The 27,383-nt window shown below is 44.0% G+C and overlaps 1 protein-coding gene across 1 annotated transcript; it reads right to left on the bottom strand.

The window, feature by feature from the left end:
• Positions 1 to 7: 7 nt before the first annotated feature.
• Positions 8 to 23,777, bottom strand: LOC134547353 (calpain-14-like). Its single transcript, XM_063391159.1, has 20 exons — positions 23,153 to 23,777; positions 20,841 to 20,910; positions 19,797 to 19,915; positions 19,066 to 19,202; positions 17,764 to 17,938; positions 17,011 to 17,076; positions 15,570 to 15,655; positions 14,224 to 14,298; positions 13,433 to 13,596; positions 12,570 to 12,745; positions 9,715 to 9,920; positions 9,139 to 9,175; positions 8,405 to 8,467; positions 7,250 to 7,307; positions 5,468 to 5,532; positions 4,964 to 5,032; positions 4,769 to 4,847; positions 3,532 to 3,648; positions 2,789 to 2,844; positions 8 to 2,512 (listed from the first exon to the last, which is right to left on the bottom strand). The coding sequence occupies exons 1-20, from the start codon at positions 23,381 to 23,383 to the stop codon at positions 2,486 to 2,488; spliced, it is 2,076 nt and encodes a 691-aa protein (XP_063247229.1). The 5' UTR covers positions 23,384 to 23,777; the 3' UTR covers positions 8 to 2,485.
• Positions 23,778 to 27,383: the final 3,606 nt, after the last annotated feature.

Raw genomic sequence — 27,383 nt, 5'->3', positions numbered from 1 at the left:
AAAAACATTTTATTGTGAGCCAGATAATTCAGTTTGAATTGTACATGGTTTGGTATAATCATTCCAGTAAAGCATTCTTTACAATTCTGTAACAGCAAGTCACATGGCTCAATAAAGTTTATTGCCGCAAATGCTTAGTGATTCATGGCATGGATGAATTCTGTTTCTTTCCTGGATCAAGTAATCAATAGCAAAATAATCTCCCGGCAATTACATTGCTCTGCATTAAAGAGGTGTGAAGTAAATAAGTACAAAATCTGATAGAAAAAACAATGTGTACAACATAAAAATGAACTGAAATTTGCAACTGGCTGTCCTGCACCAGTTCTGCACACAGCCTGTGGCGGAGCTACGTCCAGCATACTCCCAGCCTTAAATCTGCAACAAACCCAGTTGGGACTGACAGATTTCCTTCCCATCGTGTCCAACAGAGCCTGCTGTGAACACTGCACTCACAGATCCCCCTGGACATTCCCATGGGTGCCAGGGACCATCCTTTCCAAAACACGCTGAGAAAAGCGAGATCTACGCTCTTTCAACCAGTGTTTTTGGTTCTTCCAGCACTGCTCCTGCACACAGTAAATCAGTGTTTATAACATCCCCTGCTGAGTTGAGTGCAAATTAAATCAGGCTAATTTAGTTTGCACCATCATGTTCATCTGTGAGTCACAAAAGGAAACAGAGACGTGCATTGAGAGGGGAGCTGCTGATGGAGCCTCCTCGGGAGCCTGGCAGGACACGGAGCCCTGGGCTGCTCCAGGGGCCCTGGGTGTCCCTGCTCCTCCAACCTGCTCTGCTTCACAGACCTGAACCCTGTGACTCCACAGTAGGTCACTCCCAATAGAGGATAGATATATCATCTGTAATAAACAAGTACCAACACAGCCATCTATTCATCTGGTTGTAACGGTTTTCTCATAAAAACAGGATGAAAATGATATGGCTTAGAAACAGGCTGTTCTGGGGAATAAAGTGCATGCTGTTGTTTTTACTGTTTAATGCCTCCTGACTGGGAACACTTATATGCAAAGGAGTTCCTCTATAAATATGCTTATGCTATTGCTCAGGCCTCAGTGCAGTGGTAAGCATATCCCTGAGCTCAGTCGTGCCCATGTTTACTCTCTTATCCACAGTCCACCTCATTCCTGAATCTCACATGCACTCTGAAAAACTATTTATGAGATTAAGCACCTAAAAAGTCACAAAAAGCCACAGGGAAAGCTGCCTATGGAAGCTTAATATAACTCCTTCCTACAAAGGTATTAAGAGTATGGGTTTTCATTGTATGTTCATTTCCATTGTAGCTCTGTTTCATTTAGCACCCAGACTCAGACGAGGCTGTGCACTGTAAAAGAGCCTCAATTGAGCTGTCTGTAAGAATGCAAAAAGGGGAAAAAAAAAAAAGGAAAAAAATAAAAGCAACCTGTAACAGGCACTTAGTACAGAAATTTCCAGCCCAAATAAATGAATGGTAAGATAGTGCAAAAGGATCCTGCAGACAGATGTATCAAGTAACCCTCTCATGGATTTTGATGTGAATAGTCCCACTTACAACCATGTTCCCTAATGCTGTTCACAGCTAAGCACCCATATCACACCATTTAATTAGCTACAACCTACATTTACCTGCATCCTTTAGAGTACACACACACACTCTCACCCTATATAAAATAAATATCCAAATGTTCTATCAGACAGCTCCTGTATCACTCTACTGAGAACATTCATTCCTTGCCAGTCTCTGGTGACTCAATATGGGATCAGTTTACTTTTCACTGTACTGTACTTTTCAATCCACAGAGAAAACCCACAGCCTTCCTGAAATAGATACACAATCATCATACAACAAACAGCTGAAGGCTCAGCTCATCACTTGGTCAAATCAAATTCAGGTCATTTCAATAGGGCTATGTTAACTTATAAAAGCAAAAGAGATGGTTTGAATGCTTGCAAATCATCTTTCCAAGTCAGGGCTAGGGAATAGTGCTCATTCATTCTGTGAGTCTCCACCCCTTCTTTCCCAGAAGCACAGAGATTCCAGTTCTCTACCATGGGCCTAGCAGCCACAGAACTGGGATCCCTCTATCAGGTGACAAGCTGCTCAGGACAGGAGCCATTTCCCTCCCAGACTCAAGAGCCCATCACCAAGCACAGCCTCTGGGCACTGCCACAGTGTGTGCCTATATCAGCAGCATTACATCAGCATGACGCAGGGGACCCCAACAACTCAGCCACCATGCTCTGGGTGTCACTCTGTGCACTTGTGGGGGCTGGCATCCAATGGTCTCTCCTCAGTAGGGTTGTCTGAAGTGAAACAGGACTCAAAATAAATACGTTAATTAGCAAAACTTCAGTTCACCAAACCTGTGGTTATCAGATTAAGTTGCTTGAGGGAAGGATTTTTCACACGAAGTAAAAAGCTGAAACAAGGCAGCCTTCCTCGTCCTGGTACAGGTCTGGTTGTCTCCTCCTCTACAGGACTGCTTCAGGAATAAAGTGTCATCATCATCCACTGTAAAATAATATGGAAAGGGGGTTGAAATAATCCATCCCTGTGAGAGCTCTGCCATACCCTCACCTGGGCTGGACTATGGGGCATTGGAGATATTCTGCCTCCAGAAGAAATAGAAGCCATGATAAAGCAGAAGACTTCGAAGCCTGAACCTCCTTGTTGTTTGTAACCTGCCCTGGAAGTGGTCAGTTGAAGATACCTTGTCTAAGGCTACAGAATAAAACAGTGCCACTGCAACAAAGGGGCCTGCATCAGACAGTCAGGGAATGGCTTTACCTCAGATTCCCGGAGATATATCCCTTTGCCATCTTGGGTTAAGTTGCGAAAGGCCTCTGCAAAAGAAGTAAACGAGGAGCATTAACTTGACAGCCCAGAGATCACCACAGCCAGGCACTGTCTGGGGAAAACCCCAAAGGCAGAGTTTGTAGGCTGTTCTCAAGTGCATGTGAGCTTCTCTGTTCTGTCTCCGGGAGATCCCTGAAGGTTGGAACATTTGGAGCACCTGAATAAAGGCAGGCATGTTACTGTCTGCCCATCCATCTGTAAAACCTCAAAATGCTGGTGGTCCCAACCTCAGCCACTACAATTATGAAACATGTGCTAAGTATCTACAGCATTATCTGAGTATCAGCTGTCTCATCATCAAACTGCAGTCCACCACAGACTATTTCAAAGCTTTCTTCTTCCTGGAAAAGGTGTATTTCAAGGCTGAATTCTTCACGGAAAAAGGTAGTTTTCATCTGCAATTTGCCTACCTCTTCCTACAGAAGGCCGGGGCAAATGTGCAGATAGCTTAATCACTGTGATATGTACAGCCTGGATGTCTGCAGGAAGGGACTGGTGGGGAGGTAAAGGGCTTTCTCTATAAGTCTCCCTTGCTTTAAACTGATTACTCTTGCTTTATTCAGAATCCAGTTCTGCAATTTTACCCTTACCACTGCTAGTGGGAACAACTTCAGAGGGGCCATGGCTCAGCTGGCAGCCCAGCTTGCCTGGCCAGAGAGGAACGCCAGCCTCACCTCCCATGATCTCCACTCGAAGCATGAAGCAAACAAAGCTCTCAAAACTGATCTGTAAGTCAGGGTCACCATATCTGATTGCCATCAAATTACAGACTTCATTGCTGAGTGAAATGCCTACATAAAATAGGGGAGGAAAAAATGGAAAACAGAATGAGATGGCACAACTGAGTGGTCTTCATCCCTTCTCCAGCAGCTTTGTTTTTCAAGCTTGGCCTAAGGTAATCAAATATTAGCCAACCCAAATGAGATCTCTACATGAAGACATCTTCTCCAAATTCAAAAGGGTTCAGGTCTGCTCCCCTATACTTACAGTCCTTTCAGAGTTGGAAAAAAATACAAATAGGCCTCTTTTGCTCAGGGGATATGAGGATAATAGCAGCAGCTGGGTTTAAGGGCAATATTCCTAAGAGGGTAGGAAAGGAGATGAAAAAGCAAATCCAGAGGAAGCTCATACAGAAAGCATCTGTCCCAATGTCAAGTAGCTGCAGCAGCATTTGCAAGGAACAAAAGCATTCTCTATTCATGGCCTGGGAATTTAGTTTGCTTCAGCAGAGGTCTGCCTGGGTTTCTCACTGTGCTTTCACTGACTCAGATGAACTGGGTGAACATGCACCAAAAAGAGGAATGATATTTAAGGTGTAAACATGCAAAAGAAGCTACAAGACTGAGCACCAGCCCCCACATAACACCCAGCAACAGCAACAGAGCTCGGTCCGGTATTTGGACCCATATGTATCATCTTCCATTTCTAGATCAAGCCTCAGACACTGCACTAGTGAAGTCTGGCACCAGTACAGCCTCAGTGCAAGTCCCACACTTCCAGATTTGGTCCCTGAGCTGTCATTTTCATCAGAGGCAGGAATATAATATGAGCTAGATCTGGCCTCCTGCATCTCCACAGCCCCACAAAATCTTTTAAAATTCAATTAGCAATAGACAGGAAGGGATTTAAAAACTGGGTCTGAAATAGGCAGACACTTCTGTTTCAGACAACTCTCAGTGTGAGACCACACTGAGAAAAGAGTGGGCAGCCCATCCCATGGCAAAATAATTTTCAGACGTGTTTACCCAGCTAAAGAAGGAAGAAGAGATAGCCAAGGCCATGCAAACTACAATGTTTTCCACTCCTCCTGAGATCTACACACAGTTATTAAGACGTTTCCCAGCCCTGTGCTTTTTCTTCTGCTTTCATGAGCAAGAAGATGAGCCTTGCCAAAATATTCTGTGGGCTCACCTGTCTCCTGTACAGCTGCATGTAGTTCCACAAGGTCAAGCTTTCCTGATCTGTTGGTGTCTCTCTTCTGGAAAACTTCCTGTGGGGTCAGGGAGCATTTTTAAACAAACCAAAGTACCCCAAATCCAACAGGTGACATCAAAGGGATTGTAAGCAGGGAGATATTGAAAGGGGCCATAGAAATTACTGTCATACCAAATAGAAAAGCAGCCTTTTCCACAGGACTCTGAATTCCTGGATACTCAGTGTGCCAGTGGCATTCAGCTTAGTGGAAGAATTAAGGTCAAAATGTCTCAAACATTACAAAGCACTCATTACATATATTAAAAAATGAAAAAAAAAAAAAAAGAAACAGGCAAACCAAAAATCCAAACAACCCAAAAACTTGCAGCCACTCTAACACCCATGCAATCATAATATGAGGATAATGATTTATCAGTCCACATGCCTATTTATAGGCTTGATCCTCCTCCTGCTAAAGTCAATGGAAACCTGGCTGCTTATTTCAGAAGCAGCAGGAATCAACCCTCTCCCAAACCAGCTCCATTCTGTCACAGCTGAACTGTTATTATGGAGGGTGAGAAGTTCAATAAGCAGGGCCATGTCGTGGTGGTAAACAGTAACACCCAGTCTGGCCTAAGAAATAATGCTCCACTAAAGTATTATATGAGTCACAAGTATCACTCATGACAAGGATACATCCAGGAGTGCCAAGATACCCTGGCAGGAATCCAGACTAAAATTCAGGCGAAAACTCTGGAAATCTGGAGAGAAAAAAAAATTGTTTGGGGGGGGTCATTGGACATTTCCCAGAAAAGTGGCCTCTCACAAAATTCCCCCTTACTTGAGGGGGCTCAGGCCCCAAAGCCTTTGTGAAACTTTACACCCACTTGAGAAGATGTATCATTTATGATGATAAAAATACAAGGCAACAGGATGGATTCTACTAGTCTCAGAAAATCCAATATGAGCTCCCTGCAGGCATGTAATATAGAATGAAATATGGTACACTATCTCCAGCTATTAGAGAAAATGGAAGGAAAAGGACATCCAAAGCTCTAATCCCAAACAGAATTTACTGCATGACCTTGAGCAAAGTCACTTGACCTGAAGAGCTTTGGGGAACAGCACTGCAGATTAATTGAAACCCTTGTACTAAGCATCTCTCTCTCTTTCACAGACACACTGCCAGCTCTGTTAATATAATTAAAAGTACAGGCACTGCTGAAAACATGATGCTGCCTCAAAGCTCAGCATTCCAGGTTCATATATAAGTTACACGAAGAATAACAGAAATAGGCTCTAATCTCACTGCAAATCATGATTACAGTTAGTCTGTACCTTCCACAGAGTAAGGGACAGAATCATAATTCACCAATCCCTTCTCTGCAGGAAGTCGAGATGCTTTAATAATTTTCATATTGTAATTCCCTGTTTAGTAAATATGAATCAAGTTCCATAAAGATTTTTAAATTGTTGTCTTAAAATCAATAATTTATGAAAAGTAGACTTGCTGCTCAATATAGTTTTCTCACAGATAAGACAGTGCCTGGTGGGTCAGTTCACAAAGACAGAATTATCCTTGTCCACCTTTGTAGAAAAGAGAGCAATATCAAATTCAGTTTAAGTGGAAAAGGCATCACATCAGTCTTTTGATCATCTTCTTTGTTGCCTGTAATGGCTGGATGGAGTATTTTCTATGTTGCATATTGGTTGTTACCATGAAGAAACTGGGAAGAAAATCTGGATTCATCATTACATCTGAAATTTCATTGTCATTGTTCTGAGAAAACAGTCACTGCAATGCCTCACTGCTGTCCAGGTAGTGCTATTTCTTACCAAAGACCAAATTATGAGTCTGTGGAGTGCTCTGGGCTGCCCCCACACCATGGATAATCCACTTGAGAGAAACAAGCTCAGGGCTCACCTGGCTCTTACAAGCATGGGTTACAGAGGCCACCTGCACCTCATCCTGTCCCCCAAACACAGAGCAAGGAGCAGCCCTATGCATGAACATCAGGGAAGAGTAAATAAAAGCAGCAGCATGGACCAGGCACATGAAAGTGAAAACAGGACCCCTCTCCACCACACTAATTCCTACAGGCCAGGCTTTCCACATCTTCTAGTTTGGTGCTGCTGAAACTGCGGCAGTGGCACAGGGTGAGATGAGATGCAGTTCCAGAGGCAAAGCTGAGGTCAAGTTGGGTTTGGAGGCCAAATCTGCATCCATGCTTGTTCTCCCCCCCTCATTCTTTCAGTTGTTGAAATTCAAACTAGATTAGCTCTGCTTATAACATATCTGCCATGTTGATTCACACCCCAGAAAATCCTTTTGCTCTGGAAATCTAACATGGCATCAGAAGAGTCAGTTCAGTCAGATTGAAGCCAGCTTCTCTTCCCAGAATTCAAGAAATATTACAGGAGCTGAGGCTTTTATCTGAGAGGGCTTATTTTACAGAAACACTATTTCTCAGCACTTACTTCTCCAGGATATATTATTCAAGATCCTCTGGAGCTGAACAGCATTTATTTCAGGATTCTGTGATATAGAAGAAAATTTTAATTTTTTTTTTTGCTAAGTATTAAATCACATTTTTTTGTTTTCCCAGCATGTCCCATCTTCATTCTCTTCTTTTCTGGCCCTACTCCAGCCACTGTGAAAATCGATAGAAAAGACTCCCTTTGAATATGACAAGATTCTGAGCCTGCAAGAGCTGCAGTGTGCTCTGGGCTAAGTTCTCAGGGCTCCACACAGATCAATGCAGTAGTGCAAATTTCCACTGAGTGAGGATGCAGACTCTTAAACTTTCAGCCCTGGTGCCATCTGTCCCATTGAGCACGCTATCAAGAGACCTGCTACATTCCCCTTTTATCATTTACAAAAAAAAAAAAACAAAAACAAAAAAACAAAAAGGAAACTTTGGAATACTTCTCCCAAACTTTTCAAAGCAGAGACTCCCCCTCTCCCTTGTCATACTAAAGTTTACAGATCTTCTAGAAGCTGCGGCAATCGTTTGTTTGGAGGATTTTTTTAAATGTCACTCTTCAAAACTAAAAGCCTGCTTTCAGATCATTGAGACATGCCAGGGTAAAGCCTTCAGAAATGGCACTAACTGCCTCTGCCTCTGTGTGTACTTGGACATCCTGACAGCAAAGGACCAAGCACCTCACAGTATGTGGCAATTTCTAGCACATCAAAGCCACACCATCCTCAAAACCAAAACAAGGATCCTCAAAATCTTAAAACAAGGGGCAAAAAGTGAAAGCGTTCCTTGTTTTTAGTAACAGCTTCCTTCAAAATATTCCTATTACAAGTGCAAATCTGTTTTTGTGAAATTGCATTTGCCAGAGTATGATGCTAAATAAATGCGGTGTCCTTTTCTGAAAGGTGAAACACTTGCATCCCTCACCAGTCTGTTGTGCAGAGAAGTGTGCCTGTCTCAATGCTATCACATTGGTTAAGCTTCACTGGCAAATCTGCTGCATGGATCATGACTGTACACAGAGTCCAACCTCCTCTCCATAGCCCCTCTCTGCTCCCCACACATCCACAGACCTCCCCTGAACATCCACATGCTTTTCCTTTCACAGAGCTACATAATAGCTCTAGAGGAGTTTACTCACGCAAGCCATTACCTGTCCAAAATGCTTTGTGAAGAAATCCTCCCAAATCTTGCCTTCATACCTATCAACAATTTCCTTTGAAGGTATAAAAAAATCATTAACTTGAAGAAGAAAAATATTGTCAACCAAGTTATTAAAGATGCTTTCCCAGAATGGACCCCGCCCCAAGCTGTGCAATGCATGGGGCTCACTCTGTGCCAAGAAGCGAGAAGGCTCTCTGTTCTCCTTTATACTGCCCAACAGAGGAGATGAAAGAAGGAAAGGCCCTGTTTATGCCAGGGGAACACACTATGCTATGAATGCCCTAGCACAAGCTGCCACTGAGACTTGTTCTTTTGGAAATAACCTTTAGGCCATTGCATGGGAATAGTACTGCTAAGGTCCCATAATGTCTTCAAAACGTTCAAGGCTTGAAATGGACAGGGAGAAGTGCAAGAATGGACCATGGGTATCCAAAAAGCCATGAATAGGAAAGACTGCAGAGCAAGTAAGATGGTGTCAGTAAAAGATGTTTGCAAAAAGGACAACTAAACTCTAAAGTTTTGCCTGTTTTCCACATCTGATTGTATCTGTCCCCTTGGTCCAAAGGATTCTGTCTATAAACCCAATCTGTGCTTTCAAGGGCTGCAACACAACCACTGACATTCTCACTCAGCTTCTCCTCTAGGGCAGAGCAACAGTAAAAACTCAACATTCAGAGCTGTAGACTGAACCACAGACCTCCCACTCCCCTCACACCCACTCACCTTAGAGAGAGTGAAGCTCGTGTTCCCGCCCATTTCCCTGGAGTTGCAGAAAAGCAGACACATTAAGGACAGATCTCAGAGCTGTGTGTTTTTCTCACCACAGGCGTCCTTCCCCGGAGGGGGCCCCAACCTGCTCTTGCTGTGTGTTTTATTCTCTGGTGTTACAGCTGCAGTAAGGCAAAGCCTCATATCCATACAGGACCCCAAAAGGTGCTAGCATTTGAAGTATCCAAAGCACCATTTCTGTACACGCAACCATCCTAGCATTGCCAGCAGGGATTCCTGGCAAACTAATGGAGCTAAAAAGCTAAAGAGCTCTTATTCTTCTTGCAGTCTCAAACATGAGCATGCTGCAAGGATTGTGTGGGCCTACCTCAGCCTTTTTTGAAAGGCTAAGGCCAAAAACAGTGCTTCAACCACTGAAAATCCTATGGCAGGAGAAATCCAGAGCCAGCTTCCCTGAAAGAGATTGGGCTACTTTTTGCAGAATTAAGTCTTTATGCTGCCCCTAATAGACTAGAAACACCAGACTTTCCCAGGGAATCAGGTGCTGGCAGAGGGGCAGCACCATCTCACCGAAGAATGTGCTTCCTGGAAAAGACCCTCAGGATGAACTCGGACTCTTGCTGAGGCTCCAGGGTGCACGGCACAATCACGTAGACACAGGGCTCCAGATGGAAGTCATGAGTCACTTCCCGCTCATCAAGGAAAACCTGATGCTTGTTCACGGGCTGATGTCGGGTGAAGAAACGAGGGGGCAGCTTTCTGTTGCTCTCCTGGTACTGCTCAGGGAAGAAAGGTAAGAGATAGGTGTTCTGCCCCAGCTGAACACATGGACAAAAGGCATGTGGAGGATTCACAGGCAGGGCACAGCTGCCTTCACATCTCAGCCAGTTGTACAGCACAAGCAGGTAACAGATCCCAAAGGACTCAGTCTCTTCCCAGGACATGGCAGTTCTCACTACGCAGCACCCTTGCTCAATACTAATATGATAAAAGACTGGGCTTCCTGCAACCTACAAAAAACCCTTACATTTACACTACTTGTAAGGAAGAGCAGCAAGAACAGGGGGTGAGAAGCTGTTCCTGTCAACATGGCTTCTGCACAAGTCTTTGCCATATGGGCCAAAATGACTGCAGGCAGGAACTGCTCCAGAGGCTGCCCTTCACTACTCAGAACACCTCTTTTCCCACAGGGACCACATACCTTGTCCCCAGCTTGTCCTTTGCCCTAGGGATCTGGTAGCAGAGGATTTTTCAGAACACCTCTGATCTGAGCATCCTGCATGCGCAACCTAAGCCCCCGTCCTGACTTCATGCAAGTGTCCTTGATCTGTCTGGCACTCTCTGCTCTCCAGGCCCTTTTCTGCCACAGGATGATGGATAAAAGTCTTGATCCAGGCAACACGGAACTAATTTTAATGCCACTGAGTGCCCAGTACACAAGCCCAATAAATAATCCTGCTAGCTAAAAACTATTGTCACCTTCTGATCTTGGCTGTTCCTCAAAACATTTAGCCATTTTACTCTGCAGCCTCATGGGGAGATGCTATTCCTCTTCCTTTGCCAGTATTTTTCTTACTAATAGAGCAATCTTTCTTATGAAGGGTCCAGGGTTACTCCTCCTCATGCCCCTTATGTTAAATTCTAAGTTTTATATTCCAGTCAATACTCTGTTGACAGCAGTTCCAATACCTTAGATGCTCTCAGCTTGCCATCTCTCCGTATTGATCTTGGCAACCACTGCAAACCTGAAATTGAAGTCCTGGCTGCCACCATTCGCACTCAGGTGTGGCAGAGCACTGTGCTAGGGCCACACTCAGACTCCCCTCCACCAGAAAGTTTACCTTGAAGGTAACCCTGCTAGTGCCCAAGATATTTCAGTCAGGAAGGACTGGCATATTACCTCATGGTTACCACTCTGGGTCTACAGTAACTAGGAGCATAATTGTGCCCTAGTTGTGCACCTAGTTTTGCCCTAACCATATACCCAAACTAGTTCTTTGCCAGCCCAAGCTCTCATTGAAGAGGTGTACTCTCATTTCAGCAGTAATAGAGTGGAAGATGCCCCCTTTAAAGACAAAATGAGCTGAATATTTCCCTGTTTTAAATAGCCCTCTGAGGTCAGGGCCAAAATGGGACTTACATAAGGATTTAACTTCCAGGGCCCTGTCTTAGGTCCCAAAGGCTCTTGGATAAAGAAAATGCTAGAAATACAGCTGACCTGAAGAAGCTGAAAACACTGTACCATCAGACAGGCAGGAACCTGAGCTCCCTAGGAGATCTTTGACTCCCATGGGGCACAGGCTCCTCTCCCACCTCATGCCAAGACTGGAAGGCAGCAGAAAGGCAGCTCTAACTCCCACGACACAGCCAAGAATTGGGGCACCACCCCACAGCTGCAGCAGGGATGAAGTGCTCATCAGGTAAAGGTTGATCCTCCTTCTAATACCTTTGAAGACCCAGGACAGAAGCTGAACAACTAATACCCCCTCTCAAGGCCAATGAACTCTCCTGATACAGCTGCTTTTCAGCAGAGTCAGAGGATGGTTCTGCATTAGTAGTGCCTTGCTGTGGTGCCTCACTGAATTCGAATACTGTCACTCACTGTCAGCCAAGGAACAAAGGCAAACACACCACATTCAGGATTGTCTTAACAGCTGCACAAGCCCAGGTCCCCCAGACAACAGCCAGCAGTGGTGACAAGGGACTCACCTGTAGGCCCACCTGCAGGAAGAAAAGAAACAGAGCATCTGTCAGTCAGGACCTCTGTGTCTCACAAAACACAGCCAAGTCACTCCTGGGAAGCAGAGCAGCTACATACAACTATATGGGGTCTCTGCCTTCAGAAACCTCAGTCCCTCCACCCAGAAACCATTCCCCACAGTCACCTCTCCATAACTGTACAAGCTCACAGCAGCAACAAGACCTGTGGCTCTGTTCAAGGGAGAAGAGGCTCCCAAGGTACTCAGACAAGCAGAGAACTGAAGGTAGGAAACTCTCACTCCTAGTGATGTCCACTTACCTCTGGATACACAGGGAGCTAGCAGTATGCACACATGAGCAGCTGCTACATCATACTAGGAATACCTTTTAAGCACAATTTTACCATGGTTGGAAATGACCTGAGGGCAAAGCTCTTCCTGCCCCAAAGTAAGGGGACTCCTGGCACCCTCTTCCAGCTATTGCACATACCCTCAGAGGCAGCAAAATAAATCACCTCTGCAGGGTGACACACAGCATGCTGGAGAGGCAGCAAGCAGAGCACAGAGCCCAAGGGAGCCTAGCCCTGGTGTGTGAGGAGACTGGGCACAGGCAGGAGGAAAGAGCAGAGATCACCCTGCACACAACAAAAACTCTTGGCCTGCAAAGCACTACAATCTACAGGGGTTGGAAGTACTGCTGTTTGGTGAGAGCAAGAAAAGAAATGCAATTCTTTGCACCTTATAGAGCAGAAATCCAATGAAAAGGTGAGGGGCTCCGTTCCGGTGTTTGGTGCTGTGTTTCTGCATGAGGGATATAACCACGTTGCACGTACTTGGGCTTTTCTTACTGTCTTCAACTGGCAACACATTCAGCCAGTACTGAGGATTCATCCAAAAGTTGCCTAAGTAAAAGAAGAAAAACATTTTTATGCCATTTTTCATCACAAAATTGATTGCCAGCTTCCCACATGATGCCTGCCATTGGACTGAATAAATCACAGGTTGTGTGGATCTCCAGACCCCACAGGAATTTGATTTTAAGGTGCAGTTTACAAGTTACACAGTGCAACCACTAAGACAGAAGAAAGACCCAGGAACAAGGAACTATACTTCTGCTTACATGCAGCTAAGAGCTCATTTTGTTTATAAATGTATCACTATTCCTCTCTCACCCCTGGTGTATGGGCTAGCTGACTTTAGACTCCACCTGCTCTGCTTCCAGAGGAGCTGAGCCTCTGACTGTTCTAGTCACTTTACTAAAAACACATTCCCTGGAGGTGCTGAGGATGCAAATTTTAACTGACAAGTTTAATGCCCTAGAGCAGATCAGTGCTGGCAATTGATCCTGGGATCCTAAAGCTTATTTCATGCTATAATCAGCCCACTGCCCTATGTTTGCAAGCAGTGCATCTTCTGTGATAGCAGAAGCCGGTCGAAGTCCTTCAGCTGCTTGTTTCTGATGTCTGTGCAGAGGCTTAAACAGGAAGCACTATTTCTGTTATGAATTTTATGATAAGAGGTTATACGGAGCTGGTAACTGAGTTAGCAAAGCCTCTAAAGTCAGAGTTATCAAAAAGAGCACCCCTCACCATTACAGAATCCCAGACTTCCTCCTGCTGTACTTCCTTTAACCCATCTCCCACTCTTCAAGGAGTACATCCACTTTTTCCCATCTTCCTGGCTCATCAGGTCTGGAGTTAATTTACAGATCACCAGATCTACAAAATGAATCTTAAAATCTCGCAGAGACATCCTGGGAAAAGAGTGCCAAGAGACATCCTGTCAGCAGTTTAGTTTAGTCCATATGGCTCATAAAACGAAAAGAAAAGGGAGCAGGGAACTTCGAAGCCACACCATTCTGTGTTACATATGGTAATGCTCATATTTTATTAGGCAGTAAAGAAGAGAGTGTCTGCTTCCACAGCAGCATCTAGGAGTAGCTAATGCACGACTAAAAATTCAGCAAAGGATAGCAGAACAGAGAATAAAATAATCTTGCCAGCAAAGGGCGTGCAGTGAAATGACACGGGCGGCAACATTGCCACCTCGTGGCAAAAGCTGTGGAGAAACCGCAGACAAACAGGCATTCAAGAGCTCCCCGAAGATTAAACTAAAAAGGTAGGACAAAAGCTGCTGGGGCTGCCCTTTATCTCCAGCAGCCCCAGGAGACCTGGCAGTGTCGTGCTTCTCCCTCACTCCTGCACTGAAGAACAGTGCATCCCATGTCTGCACATCCACTGCTTCTCACAGCACCAAGCTGAGAGGAGCACGGGCTGCTATAAAGCCCATCACCCATGCCCTGGCCTTAGTGGCTGTTTCAGCTCCAGGTGCAGCCCCAGGGCTACTGGCAAAGACAGGAGAAGCAAAACTGTGCCATTACCAGAATTCTCCATCCTCCTTCTTTTTCCTCAGCAAAATCTTCTCCTTTGGGCTCAGCAGCTCCCACTTGTAAGAGCTAAGGGGAAAAACATGAGGTGACTAACCAAACGTGGCCACAGATTCAAGGCAGAGGACATAACTTTCCTCTATAAAAAGAGGCCAAATCCCTGTTTCTACATATCTCCATGCTTCTCCCCACGATGCCTTCAGCCACACGAGACTCTCCACGACCACCCTGGGTCCCATGAGACATAACCACATGGCTCCAGTTTTCTCCAGCAGAAGCCAGAAATATTCCATTTTCATCAGCCAGTCCTTTCACTTGAACACGCAGCTTCCAAGTACTTAAAATATAAAAATCTAGACCTGCTTTGTTGGTTAATTTTCTGTCAAAGGAGACATAATAGGAAGAGTGTTTGGCATAATGAATGAATGACTAGGACAGCACAAGAGGCAGCTGGGAGTCGTTTCAAAGGCAGGCCTGCAGTATGTTGCTCATTATGCTCTTCAACAGAACAGCTGGCGTGTTGTCATTATGACAGACACACATCAGAGAAGTTACTGCTCTGCAGACAAGGTGAAAGCCATTCACATTCCCAATGACCTCTGTACTCTTCCCTCCTTTCTATGCCCTGTGCCTCAGCAAACAGCCTGTGCAGGCAGGGAATGAAGTAAAGTTTGGAAGCAAGAAACATGCTCCACTTCAGAGAGGAACAGGACACAAGTTTACAGTTGCCCATGGTCTAGAATGCAAACCACTGTCTTTCATGGGTCCCAATTTTAAAAAACAAACAAACAAACAAAAAAACAGGTAGATGCAAATACAGAGCCCATTTACCTCACTAGCTGAGGTACCTCACTTCCTCTGATCTCAGGCCCAGCTGTATTTCCCTAAGCAGCCAGGACAGAGGACTCCTTCCTACTTACCCAATTCCTACACCATGCAGCCTGTGGAAGAATTTTCCCATGACAAACAACTGTGTCGTGAAACATGAGGGTTTTTTAGAGCCTCCTGCACAGCTATCTGTCCCTTTGCATGCTCTCCAGATCACAGCAAGGTGGTCAGTGTCTCATGCTCATATTATGTTTGCTCTGGCATTTAGTGAAAGGAGAAGTAGAACTGATCTGACTGAGGCTGCATGTGTGAAGTGAGGCCAGCTACAGCAGCACTGTCTGCTGGAGACATATAAATCTATGGAGTCGTTGCTTTGACACCAGAAGGTCTGTGCAAGCAACTATTGTCTTAGTGCTGCCCTCAACATTAATTCATGCCTGAAGATGGCAGCATCTTTCCTCCAAGAAACCTCTCCTCCACTCAGTGTTAGACCTTTCCTTCTTTAAACTCACCTGTCACTCCAATCTCCTTTCCATTCAATTTTTCCCCATGGATTTCTCAGTCTCACTAGGTTTTCTGGTCCATATTGACAGGTCACCTGCAGAAAACAGTAACACTGTGCTTACCAATGTCTCAGCAGTTCTCATCTGGTTTATATCATTGTACTATGTCAGATATTAACAACGATTTTTCGTTCTCATAAATGCCAGCAAGTATGATGACAAAAATCTTTGAACATGCAGCTCAGAATGCCAGCAACAAAGAGATTAAGGTGCTTCATTTTACATTCTAAACTGAAAGCAGAAACATGACAGATTCCTAATCTAAAGGCTTGACTGTACATTCCTCTTCCTTATCAACATCTGCTCGTTTTGTATTCGTGTGAAAGCCAAGCCCTACCCCAGTGCAATGGCACAACACAATGCAGCCCCCATGGGTGACCACAGATTAATGCCTCCTGAACTGGGATGCCATGAGGGGAGGAGAGGGAGCCAGGCCAGTCAGGGGCTTTGTTGACAGCACACGGCAGAATAGCTGACTTCACACTGTTTCCACATGCTTGGTCAGTCCCTTAAGGTTGCCTGGTTCTTCATCTCATCAGGGTAGCCAGACTAACAGACATGGTATAGAAAAACTCCACACATAAACTCCTCCTGCTCCTCCTGTGGGAGACACAGATGTGCCTCATTCAGCTCATCCCTTCTGCCCTTCCTAGTATCTCTTGCTACAAATACTGAACATGCTTTCACCAAAATCTTGAAAGCCCCACACAGTCTTTGCCACCCTTGTCAACCTCCTCCTGAAGGTGGACAAGACAGTCATCCACCAGTTCAGGAGGAAGAAGCTCCACTCTTTGGGATGTATTATTTCAAGTCCTTTACCCCTAGACAAATATCCTAAGGGGACTCCCAGCAATTGTTCTGCAGAGTGGGGTCCCCCTGCACTGTCTGCACAGGAGCACAGTTCAGTTCCCTCACTCCACCCCTGACTCACATTTCCATATGCAGTTTTTCATATTTTGGCCTTTACATCCTTACTTCTCTATGGCCTCTCCACTGGCTTCAGAAAAAGGCTTTTTACACCAAGTAAAAAAGCACATCCCCAAGTTTCAACACATCCTCCCAGCAGCCCCAAAGGCCAGTCCTTTCACTCTTAACAGCTAAGATGCATTTCTAGGTGATGGTCTCAGCAGAGCCCTGTGAATCATTCCCACCCTTAGAGATACATTGATCCAAAACAATTGTCCTTCACATCAAGGCCTCCAAATTAAAATGGACACACTTAAAACATGAATATTAACAAAGTCCACAGTCTCTTTTAGCCTTAGGTGACAAAAAGAGTATTGGGGAGGAGATATTATAGTTGCTCTGAATCAATGGTTGAACCTATGAAAGCAATAAAAATTGCTAATATTCAAATTAACCTGGACGCAGGATATTGGGCTGTTCTTACCTTTCTAATACCAGTTACTGTGTAGGCATGGCCAGCAACAAGTCCATTCTTCAGGACCTTTGTTGCCTGCATACAAGAAAGAGAAACAGAAGGAAAATAAACCTTTTATTCTATCCCTACTCATAGAGCAATAGCAGAAACCTGTACTCCTATAAGCAATGGCTTTCAAAGCAAACGGAGAACTGAAAACTAAATAAACAAATTGAAGCTCCTAAGAGCCAGGTTTTGCAATATGCTTAGAATTGGAAGGTCAATTGTTAATGGCTCTTCCTAAATTGTGGATCTTCAGCTAGAGACCATCTCACTTAAAGGAAGTCCAGGAGGTTAGGTTTTGATTTTCAGAAAAGCGGAGTTTCCCAACAGCTGAGGTGATAGCATAAAGCTCTTTAATTCATTTTCTGAATGACCCAGCTCTCTACCTTAGCTATAACTTCACTCCATGTGTGTGTATATCTCACTGTACCATCTGTAAAAATGGAAAATTTCTGTAACAACAACGGGGAACTGCAGTAGGTCCCTACTTAATAGAATTTTTTTGATAGATAAACCAGTTCCTAAACATAACAACTAGGAGCTGAGAGCATCAGGGAATCAATCCATGAGCAAAGTTTAACACGAAGAACATGACTTCTACAGAAAGCCAGGTGTAGCAGCTTTGATACATTTTGAGTCACAATGACCATCTGAGCAGAGGGAAATGGGTCTGGAAAGGTTTTTAGCTGTAAAGCCACTTGATGTTACTCCAAGCCTCACCCCTAAGTGTGTCTGACAGCCCATGAGAGATCTGCTGTAGGTGGCTCTTGTCAGCATATCCCACAGATCAGGAGGAGCTTCTGCAAGTTTGATCCTTGTATTGACACCTCCTGTAAAATCCACCAAGGCTTCTGAAACTTGCCCAATCTGCAGATCTTCATAGGAGCCGTAGAGTCTAGGAAAAAAAAAGACATCAATATACTCTCTGGGTTATAGTCACAGATGACAGGTTGAGAACAGCTTGCCAATGAAAACATTAAAAAAAAAAAGCGTACAAAAAGCAAAAGGAAGGCTGTAACTCATGTTTAATTTTAAGGGAATTTTTGGCATTTGGGAACAGGAGAATCTACAAAATTGCCTCCAAGATTGGCCATAGTCTGAAAGGGACTCTTCACTTGCTGTCATCCGTGACTGCACTGTAATGAGAACATGCCCATCACAACTCCTTGATAACTCTGCCTTAGAGAATGTTGCCTGAATTTATCACCAGGCACTATCCTGTATCTAAGATATAGTGCCTTGAGAGACCCTGTCTTGAGAGCTCAGCCTCCAATCTGATTTTCTTTATCACTCCAGTGCAACTTGGCCCAGTCTTTTCATTCTAACACTAACACCGAATGAAAATAGCATTCTCACCTTTGTGTGATCTTTCTCTCAGTGTTAAGTAGAGTATTTTTCCCTGCTCTGCAAAGATTATTTCAGCCAAATATTAACAAACTCCATCAGTTAAGCCTTGCTGCTTTCCTCTTTGTGCTGACACTACCACTGTAGACAAAACACCCTGGAGAGAAGCCACTGTTCTCACTGTGCCATATGACTTGCAACATGCCTTGGCTATGGGGACCTGAGGGAAAAATAATCTACCAAAACAAAGATCAGTGCTTCAGCAGACCTCCAAAACAAAAATCCTTGGAGGTTTCTCTCACTGATAATACAATAAAGGAGGCTTTGGAAATCACTCACATTTGAAAATATCTATGGTGTTCCACTCCTCTGTGTTATTTAAAGGAAGGCATCAGCCTCAGCCAATACACTGCAAACAATGATAACACTCAGAGGACAAGCCCCACAATAGGGTTGTTTGCACACCTAAACCCTTGGATTTAAACTCAAGGGCCTGGTTTGATAACAGCTACTGCAATGGCAGCTTTTATGTGTAATAATAGAAAGATGAGAGCCATCTACTACACTCCAAATGTAGCAAGGCCTAGGAGACGCATTTATAAACAAGAACAAACTGCGTAGGCACCAACCAACATATTTTAGAGAGAGTATTTGCATAACTTGAAATGAGTCACTTACTTAGCATATGCCTTCTCCAGAAGAGCTCCCCAAAACACGTTCTTATAGACAGAGGAAACAAAGAGCAGCTCCCCCGCCTCATTCACCGGCAGGCGATCATCAACCACCACGTCAATCCATTCCCCGAAGTGCCAGAACTGTCAGGGGAAAGGAATGAGCTGATGTTTCCCTTGGAGGGGACCTCCCCTTGAAAAAACAGGAAAGGCAAGATAGCCTAGCTGTGGGCACATAACAAGCTGCTATGGGTCAGTGGGATTTGCTGACTCACCCACAGAGCCGACTGCTCAGCCCCATGTGGCCAGAAGAGAAAACAAAGCATGTATCAGGTGTAAAAGGAGTAAGCAGGGAAATGAGCCACAGGTGGACTTCTGGGGAATTCCTGACTGCAGAGTTGTACCAAGAGGTGGGCAAAGGGGTAGAAGATTGGAGCTGATGTGCTCAGGTCCTGCTGACTGTTGCCACCCTTGAAAAAGAGTTTTGTCTGTGTTAAAATATGGGTAGCACACAGCTGGAGAGAGCAGCCAAGCAGAGGTATTTCCTCAGTGGCTTGTAGTTGATTCACTGCCTGCAGTGCTTGGTGGGAGGGGTGATGGGCTCCTCTCCAGACTGGGATACCCTCTGGCCACTTGCCCCTGGCCAAAGGGAACCACGTACAAATTATCTAAGGGTGTGACACAAAACATAGCAGAGGATATCTGAGGACCTCCTGCAATCTGGGGGAGCAGCTGTACCCGGAAGTGGAAAATGCCCGCGTATTTCCTCTCAAAGCTCTGGTTTTGTGGCACAACTGCAGCCAAGATGTCCTGGTGGAACGTCAGGGCTTCCAGGGCCGCCAGGAACCAGCAGTTCTCTGCGCCAAGACAAATGGACACATGCTGTTGGCTGAAAAGTGAGAGCTCTCAGCCAAGTTCAGCAACACCACCAAGATCCCAGCACAAGAGCTGTTGTGCTTACGTCTTACAATTATAACAAAACATACAGACAAAATTAGATGATCCACACATGTTCTTTACTTAACCAAACCATGATTGGTTTATAATTGTTCTCTCATGATCTTTTCTTTTGGGTACTGTTAGGTTAAGTAAGAAATTTAGCAAGCAATCACTGTCAATGGAAACATTCTGGGTTTTACTGGCATTGTGTGGGTTTTTTTCTGTTCTCTAGAAAAACACACCATTAAAAAAAACCTTTTCCATTTTTCTTTGAAAACATTAGCTTTTCAGAAAAGAAAATAATTTCTGATGGATCTCACATGCAAGAGTATACTTAGCAAACTTTGGTTTTAAGGACATAAAGCACTTAAAAACTTGTTTATCCAACCTCTACCTGTTTTTCAGAGGGCAATATAGTATTTTATTTTAGGCAACACAGGCATAAAATTATTTTTCTAACTGTAAGGCTGAGAAGAGGAAACACTCACACTGAACATTAGGTACAAATATGAAGTCCTTCTGTGGTCTCTGTTCAAGTGTCAAGCAGCAACACCACAGATCAGTAAGAGCTATGATCATTTCCTATTAGCATGGGCAGAAACAACACACAGTGGTGATTTCAGCTTGTGGAGACACCTCTCATGCCTCAAATCCCACCTCTAAGCTTGCCAGCTTATTACTGAGCCTATGCCAGTAAATGATTGCTTCATCCACACCATGCCAAGTGGAGAGAGGAGATGGATACCTTCTGTCACCATGCCAAGTTTTATACATTCAAACTTCCATGCAAAATGTTATATTGTGTAAGAATACTTAGATATTTATACAAAGGAGTTTCCTTACCCACCAATCCTTGGCAGAGATCAAGCTGCTTTCTGTTTGCATCATAAAATATCGGACTTTTGTGCAAAGCCTGGGAAGCACAAAATGAAAAGAAAAAAGAAAAAAAAAAGAAGGAGAGAGTTAAGCCAGTAACATGAGCTGATTTGAAAGTTAAAGCTTTTAAAATACTGAGAGTCCTTTGTGCCAGCAGACATTGTTCTGGCTCAGGTATAAACCTATTGTTATGTGCTCTGGCTAACCTGACACCAGCCTGGGCACACATTTGTGCTTGGCCTATGTTGAATTTGTTCTCCAGCAGAAGTCACTGGTGCTCAGATACATCACCATGGCTTTCCATGGACACTATGCTGAGAAGACAACCCTTCAAACCTGCCAGTCCCTCTCCTCCGCACAAGTGCCAGCCAAAAGAGGTTTTGAGGGCAGAGCATAACTCTTCAAACTTTCACCCAACCTGGCTGACATCTGCACGGCTTGACTGACAATTCAGCTACAGACTGATGGCTGCTACAGAATTCCTGTTGCTGTGACAAGAAAAGGTCTGTGAATAATTGTACAGAGAGAAAGAATGTGGTGATTTTTTTCCCCTTCACAAGTGCCTCTGGTGTTAAATTAATAACCTAAGTGTCAAAATTACATTTCACTCGAATGACCCAGAAATTGCTCAAGCTAGGTTTGACACTGTTGGCTTCCCCTGCAGGCAGTAGCAAAGAAACAGCAAACCCTCAGAAGGCAGTCACAGTAATTAGACACCAAGCCCTGTCCTTGGTGAGTTTGGGCGTTCAGTTTGCAGGCCATCAGTCACAGATGCAGCAAGCTACAAGCCTGCAGGCTGCATGGCAGAATCTCAGCATCTCCTCTGCAGCAGAGGGATTGAAGGATGCACAGCATCCATTCTCAGAGAGTCATTGCTCAGAAAGTTTGGCATCCAGAGCAAACAGCTGCCTTCTCCACAAGGCAGTTTTAGAATCATAGAATCACAGAATATGCTGAGTTGGAAGGGACCTATCAGGATCATCAAGTCTTAACTCCTGGACCTACACAGGACACCCCAACAATCATAGCAGAGCAACAGAATAGTCCACTGACAGACAGAGGAGGTTTCAAGTCCATTCCAATATCTGAGGGGTGGAGACACACTTGAAGGGCTTTGTAGAGGCCCCTCTGACCTTTTTTTGGCCTTTTGACCTTTTTTCTGGCCCCATGATGACTTTTTTTTCTCTTTTCTTTTTTTTTTTTTTTTTTCTTTTTTCTTTTTTTTTTCTTTTTTTTTTTTTTCAGAAACTCGATCCTTCTGGGAAATTCTTTAAATCTCACAAAATATGACAGCTACAAAATAACCTAGCTGGGAGATGCTATCAGGTATTACCTGGCAGAATTCCCTACAGACAAAGGAATTCTGAAATTCTCACATAATTCTGTACTTTGCTTTCAGGAGGATCTGACTGTCAATACTGTGCTCAGTTGCTCAGGAAGAATAGAACTGGCATTGCTAATAACAGGCCTTATCTAACTGTGCCAGGCCCCTGTACTGGCCTTCCACACTTGGTAGATAAGCAGATTTTGTTATGAGAACATGCTCTGTGACCAGCCCGTGCACCTGGGTGTCTCTTGTGATCTTCAGTTCAAGCCTGGAATGCCAGCAAAGGCCTTGGAAATGTGAGCACAAGTAGAAAACAAAGGCCCCAAAACTAAAACCAACTTCACAGACTGTTGCTCAGTCACTGGTTGTGATAGAAGCTCAGCCTTGAGAGCTGGGGAAAGATTACTCCAAGTACAATAGACTAAACAGTTAAGCAGGGGAAAAAAGCCCCAGCCTAGCAAGTAGATAAGGCACCTGCCCTGTCTGGGAAAGCAGCAGCCTCCAGCATCGTACCAGTGTGAAGTCCATGGGAGAGAGGGAGCACGGCTAAGAACTGTCTGGAAACTCAGAAATCTTCTAAAAGCTCATGATCTTGAACTCTGAGGAGAAGGATCTCATGTGTCACCACAGAACCAAAGAGTGATCACTCTAGCTGTGAGCTCCAAGGAAACCAACTCTCCTTGCTCCCTTCGCCTCCTCTCCCTGCCTGCTCCTGGATATAAGCTCAACAAGGCTAGTTATGATTTTGGGTAACAAGTGCTTCAAAGGCAATTATGAGACTCCATGTGCCCCAGCTTCCAAAACAATACCTGATGCAATAAATGTAATCCCTGGAGACATTAAAGTACACCTAAATTAAAGCCTAAGAGTAGTCTGTTCAATGCTAGAACTATATGCTGGCTATTACCTGTAATCATTCTCTTACACACAGTACTCACTGAAAGTCACTTACATGTGGCCTCTTCCACTGTAAATTCTGGGGCAGTTTCTTTAGCAGTGCTCCTGTTCCAATAGAGCTGATGTGAGCAGGGAAGGTGTCGTCTGTGAACAAGCGTTTGTTCTTCAAGCACAACTCCAGCAAAGCCTGGTAGTTCTGCTGGATAGGAGGGGTATGTTTTTGAAAGATACTCCTGCCTAAAGGCACAGGTGACTTATTTTTCTTCAAGCACAGCAGAAAAGGCATGCTGATGTCTCCAATAACACCAGGATAATTTTTCCCACTGAGGATTCTGGAGGGATCTCACACCGCACAGTTCTGCTGGAAACTCTTGGTTTTCTCAGATGAGGCTTGTCTTTTCAGAAGAATTCCTGATAGTTAAAATAAGTATTAAAAGTAAATTTAATCCTGGCTTTTAAAATTTTCTTCTTAGTCAGCAGGGGTGGGTAGGAACAGTGGCATTCCCAGGAGAAGTGGGGGCTCACCCAATTCTAACTGAGCACTTATCACTGCATTTTCAAGGCTTTAATATTACTGTAGATCTGAGTGAAATCAAAACAAGTGACCCCACTGACTTTTACTAGAGCTTTGAAGCCAAACACATGGCTATTCTATGTCTCTCTCTGGACTATTTTAGGCTCTCCAGGATATTTTCATAACGTGTTTCAACATGAATGACAAGCTTTATTCAATCACACTGAGGCATGAAGTTATTTCTCCTCCCTCCCCGCCCCCCCCCCCCCAAAAAAAAAGGCAGCAAGATAAACCAAAGGCTAACAGAAAAATGGAATACATTAGGTTTTAGAAAGCCACGATTCACACTCCTATGATAGTTATTTTCCCCTTTTTGCCTCATTTTGGAGAATGATATGATCTTCCCCAAGGGTTCACATTCCATCTTCCTGAACACCACAGATTCACACATGAAATTGCATGCTGAGGTGGTTTTTTCCTTATAACAGTCAAGACAGATGTTTCTCATCTCCTCACTAAAAACACCAGAGTGATGTCCTGGGCCTTTTTTTAATATCAGCAGCTATGTTAAACATTTGCACCACCCCCTGCTGGGAGAAATCATGACTAAAATCTCAGTAGGCAAATCACTTCCATCAGTGCTAACAAGGTGATCGCAATCAGTTAGTACAGCGTGGACTGAAAAAAATTAACCAGGATGCAAAGTTTAAGAAATGGTTCAGGTGCCATAATGATACAGTATTTGGAAGGCTCTCCCACCGAGGAGGCTCTTTGAGACTCAAAATCCCTGCTCCAGGCACCCGAGGACACTGGTCTCAGTAAGGCACCAGTTGATTGTTACTCCCATCGAAGCTGAAGGTCAGCAGCAGTCCCTGTGAGAAAACAAATGACCACAGATTGTACTGCTCAACCACACAGAGCCCTCACTTGTTATAAACCCACTCCACAAGTGATCCACAAAGCTTGACCCTCAAGGGCAACCAAGAGAAAAATCTTCAAAAGATAATGCTGGAAATGAAAATCCAATTTTCTGTTGCACAGTAAACATTTCAGAGCTGACAAAGAATTTAAGTGCTTAACAACTTGCTTACTTTTTCTCCAGATGAAAAATGTCTCTCCCTCCAAACCTTCCCTTTTTACAGCCACTGGCCTTCATGGCTGCAACCACATGAGCAACAGAGAGAGATAGATTTAAGAGAAAAACAAAGGAAGAAAACAGCCTGGAGACCAACTGCACTTTACATAGGCAGACAAAACATATATGAAGAAAAATTTCTCATTCTGCTGCTCCCCAGGAAAAGAAGTGGAGAGCAATTGGCACGCTTTGAGCTACAGTGAAGAACAAATATTTGAGACTTAGTTTTTGGGTGTGCAGAGTATTCAAAGTGCCTGATAAAATTATTTTAACTTTTTACCAGTTCTCACTTCACTCTGGCATTTATTTGAAAAAGAATTGAATTTTATATACAGGTCTTGAAACCCAAAGATAGTATGAAAAAAACAATGCTTTCAAAAATGAAGTTTTAAATCACATGACTATGGAGCCTATTTTCAAGAAATTCAGCCAGCACCCCTAACTATGACAGTGTGTGTTGAGTCAATGATGCCACTTTGAGTGTTTTGAAAACCTCCCAGCCGAACTTGACTGTGTGTTGTTTTAAAGTCTTTTCCAAATTGCCTGGAAATCTTTGAACAAAAGATGCAATGAAGCATTTTATGTGTCATGAACAATCACTTCTCAGACTGCAAGTGTTCCACCTTGTGTTTAACCTTCTGCCTGCTGTCTGGCCACAGCCCTGTGCATGAGCAGGCACCAGATACAGCTGTATATGACCAGCCAAGGTATTCCTGTATTCCACTCACCCATGGGACTGAGCCAGACTGAATCAGTGCTCCTCCACAGGTGGAGCACAGTGTGTTCATGTCTCTTCCAGCAATTAAAATTTCTAAGGGAAAGAAGCCAAGTGTAGCAGACAGAGGTTAAAAGCTTTAGAGGGAAGCCAAAAGCCAGTAGGTTAAATGGATTTGATTCTCTATTCTTTGCACATTCCCCTAGTTAGCATATTTACCATCTGATCTGAGTCTTTCCACTGCATTAGCATCCTATGATCTCCCCTGAGCTTTCTCAGGATCTTAAATGCCTCATCCCTAAGTCTTGAAATGAGAAGCTGAAAAATCCATGGAAAATCCTTCACTTTTTGTAAAAGTAACTGGACCATGAATTAATTCTCTGGGAGCCTCTTACTCTACAAGAAGATTTACCTCAGGCAACACTTGCACAGTGGGCAATTTGAGGGCTAAATGTGGGGATGACAGAGCTCAGCCCAGCTCTTCTGATTTAACAAATACAACCCAAATCTGGGCTGAGGAGCTGCTCCTGACTGTGTGGAACAGAGTGGTAAATGGTTGCATGGAAAATAATAAATTTTAGGGTGAGTAGAACAAATGATGCAGGGCCATCTTTTACAACCATTCATGTAATACAGCAGAACATTAGCTACAGAAATTAGTAGTCATTAGTCAAAATGATGGTGTGAGTGTATTAGGCCTTGTTAATCTTTATTAGTCCCTAAACAAACAGTATAAAAACATCATTTGCAGGTACAACCTCTAGTCTTTGATTAGAGTGCTGTATTTCAGAAAAAAACCCTCAGCACTGACTCCTGCTCTTCCTGTGGGCTTTTAAAGCAAATAGAAATATCCTGAAAGAAGCACTGAACTATGTTTTGTCACTAAATGAATGAATATAGAGACAGGTGGATGACCTTTCCCTGCATTTCCTGTGCTTAGATTATTGGCCCAAAGGTTGATGAACACCTTCTGGCGCTGAGATTTTCAAGGTCAAGCAGTGAACCCAGTTCCACTGATCTTAACAAAAAGTCTGTATCCAAAATGTCTGGATGGCTTTCAGAACTTCAAGCAATACCTCTCTAACCAAAGATTCACTTTTGAAGACTCCGGTTGAGATTTAAAAATACATATCCTTTGCTGTGGAAATTGTCCAAGCTACATCAAAATCAGTGGAAATACGAAAATCCCATTTACTCAAGATCTGTGCTTTAGCACTTAAGGTAACAACATCCTATTCATAAGCAATCCCAATCATTAGATGTTCTGACTACCCACAACTCCCACTAATGACAGATGAAATTTGAAATTTTTGATCTCCACAGAATACTTAGTGATCAAGTAGCAGTGAAACCAACTCTAAACAGCAAAAGTGAGAGAAAAGGGTGCACAAAATCTGGGTTAGCTAAAACACTAGCCTGTGTTGCCAACCAGTTGGCAGGCAGAAGCGTTGGAGCTGTGACATGCAGGCCAGCTGATGTGGCTCATCTAGCTGCTTTACATCACACCCATCCTTCCCACATTTGCTGATACAAACTTTTTGCCTTTCCCTTCCACACCTCCAGGGAACAGCACAGCAGCAGCTACTGCATTGTGTAACTAATACCCCCATCTGATCCCAGAAGACAGCTTCATCTTGACATGGTGACAGAGTTACACTCGCCTCAAACCCCTGGAAAATCCTAATTCTGTGCTAGCCAGAGATAACTGTTAAATGCCAGCACCAAACCCCTCCAAATAGCACTTGGCATTCCATATCCTACCTTCTCCAGGTGTGTTCTCACAGCTAGTGATGCCTGCTGCTCATAAATGGTATATTTGTTATCTCTCCCTATGCACGTATTTATGTGCATGTGTATATATGCCTTGCATACGTAACCCCAAAAGCCTGTCCCAACCTATCAAACACTGTGGTAGAAGCAGG

Source organism: Prinia subflava, chromosome 2 (genome assembly GCF_021018805.1).
Source record: "Prinia subflava isolate CZ2003 ecotype Zambia chromosome 2, Cam_Psub_1.2, whole genome shotgun sequence".
Taxonomy (NCBI): Eukaryota; Metazoa; Chordata; class Aves; order Passeriformes; family Cisticolidae; genus Prinia; species Prinia subflava.
The sequence above is the reverse complement of the archived record's forward strand: the minus strand, read 5'-3'. Positions and strand labels throughout refer to the sequence as shown.

Coding starts and splice junctions, on each gene's coding strand:
- LOC134547353 (XM_063391159.1), bottom strand. CDS start 23,383: ATGCCTTTTCTGCTGTGCTTGAAGAAAAATAAGTCACCTGTGCCTTTA. Junction 4,848..4,963: donor AAAGGCTGCTTTTCTATTTG/GTATGACAGTAA, acceptor CTGACCCCACAG/GAAGTTTTCCAGAAGAGAGA. Junction 2,513..2,788: donor TATATCTCCGGGAATCTGAG/GTAAAGCCATTC, acceptor ATTATTTTACAG/TGGATGATGATGACACTTTA.